This window comes from Canis lupus, chromosome 18 (genome assembly GCF_003254725.2).
Source record: "Canis lupus dingo isolate Sandy chromosome 18, ASM325472v2, whole genome shotgun sequence".
Lineage (NCBI taxonomy): Eukaryota > Metazoa > Chordata > Mammalia > Carnivora > Canidae > Canis > Canis lupus.
Genome location: NC_064260.1, coordinates 11,676,925 through 11,681,583, shown reverse-complemented (window position 1 = coordinate 11,681,583; position 4,659 = coordinate 11,676,925). Strand labels below are relative to the sequence as shown.

The window sequence follows — 4,659 nt, the reverse complement described above, 5'->3', positions numbered from 1 at the left end:
ACACATTGCAAATATTTCCTCAAATATTATCATTTGTCTTTTGATTTAACTTATGCTGCTTTCTGCAAAGCAAGGTTTATTTTCACTTTCATGTAGTAAAATTTATCAATGTACTTTCTTATTGTATTTTGAATTTTAGTGATAATTATGAACTAATTCCTTTACTCATTCTGCATGGAAGGTGCAGCCAACATTTTTCTGTACAGGGCCAGATAACTAATATTTTACTTAGGTTGTTTGGCCCTAAGGTCTCTCTTGTGATTCATTACTTCCAGCATTCTAGCCCAAAAGCAGTCATTGACAGTTAGGAAATGCATAGGCATGGCTGTGTTCCAGGAATGTCGACAGCAGGTGTTCTACTGGAAATGTCTGAAAGGAAAAGTACTCTATTTTCACTTATTCTATTATTTAAATAAAAAATATGTTGTTATAATATGTTCAAATATGCCATAATAACTCATATATTCAAAGTATGCATAAAGAGAGTGAGCATTAGGCATGTTCCAAGCACTTGTAAGAAATTTATATGTATTCTATGAGTTCATCCTCTCACCAGTTCCTCCTGGTAAATATATTTATATTTTCCATTTTCCAGTGAGGAAATGGATTCAAAGACATGTTAAGCAATTCATTCAGAGGAAGACAGTTAATATGGGGGGGGGGGAGTGGATATGTAACAAAGGGTCAGTGAAAAACTCTGAGGAATAGGGAAATGTGAAATAAAAATAAGTGTCGCTCCACAGTATATTATTCTAGGGAAGCGATTGACAAATATCTTCTGTAGAGGGCGAAAAGATAAAAATTTTAGGCTTTGTGGGTCTCTGTTGCAAATATTCAGCTCCGCTATTGTAGCATAAGAGCAATTATAGATAATTTGTAAGCATATGGTCAAGGCCAAGTTTCAATAAAACCTTATTTACAAAACCAGGGGTTGCTGGGGATGGACATAATTAGCAGACCCCTGTTCCAAGGTAACTACTATTGCCAATGTGGTTAATTATAGTTTTTTAGTTTTGCTTTTTTCTGGAGATATAAGTAGTAATATTATTACATGGGAAAACATAAATACGTGACCATTTTACATGTCATCTATACACTTTTATTTTATTATTTGTTATGCAGTTATATTTTAAACTATTTTATAAAACATTTATTATTAAATGTAAAAATCCAAAAATACTGATGGCAAGAGTGCTAAAAATACTGACTCTATCTTTAGCCCTCCATCTTGATCAAGTCTTCTCTTGGGGCTACATGTTCTGGGCCCTTGGAGGTTAATATGCATCCCTTAGAATTGCCTATCAAAGTCTAGATTAGGGCAGATTTGGTTTGTCCTTCAATAATTTATAAATTTTACTTATAATTCTTCAAAAAAGACATGTTTCCTAACAGTTACAGAGGATCCTGTCACTCAAAGCCTCCTAGATAAGGTATCCCTTTCCCTATTGCTCATCAGTATTATGTTTCATGGTTAAATGTATATTGAATAGTCAGGGTGGCTCCATCTCCTGAGGTTAGTCCTCATGTGTCCACAGTAATCTGATTTTGCACAGTTATTTTAAGAATTAAATGAAATAATCTGTATAAAGTATTTAGCACAGAGACTGGGAGAAGCTTAATCCTTCTTTTCATTCACTTCTCTTTAAAGGGCTCTTATTCTCTGAAACTATATTCCATTCTGGGTCTTCTTAGGGGTGTTAGGGAGTGTTAGGGGCCAGGTGAGGCCAGGTTGACACTCATCCCTCAAGGTCTTCCCACTGGGGACCCAAATCAAGTAGGCGTCATAATGGACAAAGTGTGGGACACAAGATCCTGAGTTTGCCCCCGGGAAGGGGTTGACACTGCTGTGGGAGGAATTCATTCTGCTTTCCATGGCATCTCTGCACTTGATAAGGTCTCCTCATTCTTAAAATGATACAGAATGAAGGTGTTGTCATGATCTCAAGAACCAGGGTTAAATTGCCAGCATGGCAATTAAATGGTCAGATAAACATGTTACCAAAAGTACCAAATTTTTGAAGTAAAGGATTTATCTCATCCTTTGAAAGTGGATTCTAAATCTGTGGGAGAGAAGTTTTTACACTGTGTGTTTCCCTATTTCTTGAAAATTCACAACCATCCAGATGTTAATCACAGAATTCAATTATACATAATTATTTCTTGTTTTATTGATTTGTGATGGACATTGCCTTTCTTTTCTTTAGACATGTAGGGAGTGTGTATTATCTTTCTTTTAGCCATCTAATCCTTATTCAGGATCTTTATTTTTCTTTGTACAGCCTTGGAAAATAAAGTCTTAGAGGTATATATCTACCATTCTGGAGGCACTTCATTTGCTCAGGGGTCTGTTCCAATGGAGCAGTGGTTGTTTTGTCCCAGTATTGATCCTTGAATGTGGAGTCAGGTGCTCTTTCTACCTCTAGGACACAGGATTTATTCCTCGGTCTCTCCTATCCCTGAAATAGCTGATTGTTTACCTCAGGATTTAATGGTCACTAGATTCCTTCAGGATGGCCAGAGACACTAACAAAAGGCACCAATTTTTACATTTGACAGATCTTTGCATCTCTGAGGAATAGTATGCCTATGAGTAAAATCAGAAATAACCCAATAACAGGGAAATATTTATGTAAAATGTATACCCTTTCTGAACCATTCAAGTACTAAAAATATCTTCCTCTAAATTGAGTTAACAAACAAATGGAGTTTTCTCTGAACCATCCACCCTATATTTTCAGAGTTCCCAGACAAGTGAATTTCAAGGAAAACAGTATCAAAATTCTTATACATATGCCATCATTGCTGATATTATGTGGGATTCACTGTCTGAGCAGAGCTGATGATGTCTTCCTGCAAAGCTCAGGAAATACTGCCAAGGGAGAGAGGCTCAGGCTGGGTACACAGCTGTGGTTGCCCATGTTGAGAAGGATGTGAGTGGGTCAGACCTGAAGATGGTTCTTATGCAGCTTCTCTTGTCAACTCTGATGCTGTGGATCCTACTCCAGCAGGAACAGTAGTACATGGCCTCATCTTCTTCTTGTAAGAAATTTATTTTCAAAGTTGAAGTGGAAGTAAGAGCATTTTTACTTGCCTCAAGTTTGTTTTTCCTCCCATCTAAAGATGGGACTTTGCTAGCGCTTGTTTGGACCCATGTTAGATGTTCTATGTCCTGCTCTGGTTTCTGTCGGTACCAGTGTATCACTTTAGTGTTAAAGTTTTGAGCATGCAACTTGCATAATATGTTAATGCTCTTATATTTTGTTCCAGAAATTGATATTTGAGGTTGTTCCAACCTCACCTGCCCAAGACCAACTGCAAACAAAGAAGAGAAATTTCCATGAATAAATGATATGGGAAAAGATAACAATAAATAATTTCTCGAGTCTTTTCTGCAGACTGATGTGACTTAGAGACAACTCACAGGTCCAGAGGGAAGAGAAGATGACCGCTTCCAGCAGTGGCATCCTGTTGGCCTGGCTGGATCCCCAGACACAAGGTAAGAAGTGAGATCCCTTTAGCAGGACTTGTCAGATCAGTGGCAGGAGGGTGGGCTGGTTCAGGTTTCTCAGAAGAAGTGGTGGCTTAGTAAGCTCTCTGAAGTTCTTCATGATTTGTCACCGATATGAGCAATTTGGAGCTTCCTGTGCCCCATGAGTGCTGGGCAGATGAGGTAAGAGGGCTCCCATCAGGAAATCTGGAAAGAAATTCCTGGTATGAATGTGTCCTTCTGGCTTAGATAGGATGGTTCTCACACTCACTCAGCCATTCCCCCTGATATCCAAACTGCAAAAACTTGGCTCAGAAACATGAGGACCAGCCTGCTGGGTTTGGCCTTTATGTCTATGAATTGCTGTTGATCTAGGACTGGGATGTGACAGACAGGATTCAGAGTCCTTTTAAAAAAAAAAAAAGATTTTATTTATTTATTCATGAGAGACAGAGAGAGAGAGAGAGGAAGAGACACAGGCCGAGGGAGAAGCAGACTACACGCAGGGAGCCTGACGTGGAACTCCATCCCGGGTCTCCAGGATCAGGCCCTGGGCTGAAGGTGGTGCTAAATCGCTGAGCCACCTGGGCTGCCCAAGATGAATCTATCAATATAAGTGTGGAAGGCAGATTTTGTTGTCATGAAAGTGACAAGCATTTCTTTAGTTTCAACTATTTAATAAGAGTTTGAGATTTTTTTGAGCTCCCAAACAATTGCTTACGTAGTAAAGAACACTGAGAACACAGAATTCATTCATCAAAATACTGATTCATAATTCATTTATCTAGACATGGATCTCTTTTATATTATTTGTTTTATTTAACTTATGTATGGCTGACTAACTGAATAAGTCATCAAACACCAGAGAATCCATTATTTAATCTAAGAACAAAAGCATTTTAAATAATCCACAAGTTCCTTTCTTAGCTCATCAAACAGAAAAGCACAGACTTTAAATGATAATCTCTAAACAGTTATCGAGTTTCCTGTTTGTTATCAAAGCAATAGGGCACATCCTGTTCTGTTAGGGATATGACCTTGGTGGCTTTGTGGAAAGTGAAAAGAAACAAACTAGATTTAATCTCCCCCCTACGCCCTAAATTATTTTACTAATTTGGGGACAAACATAACCCACTTTTGTGACCATCTTCTTGATTTCTTCCTTTTGCTCC

General features: G+C 38.1%; 1 gene segment (V, D, J or C); it reads right to left on the bottom strand.

The window, feature by feature from the left end:
- Window positions 1-2,184: 2,184 nt before the first annotated feature.
- LOC112661452 (probable non-functional T cell receptor gamma variable 11) lies at window positions 2,185-3,770 on the bottom strand. The segment is given in 2 exon segments: window positions 2,185-3,312; window positions 3,422-3,770. Coding segments are annotated over 2 exon segments (468 nt in total).
- Window positions 3,771-4,659: the final 889 nt, after the last annotated feature.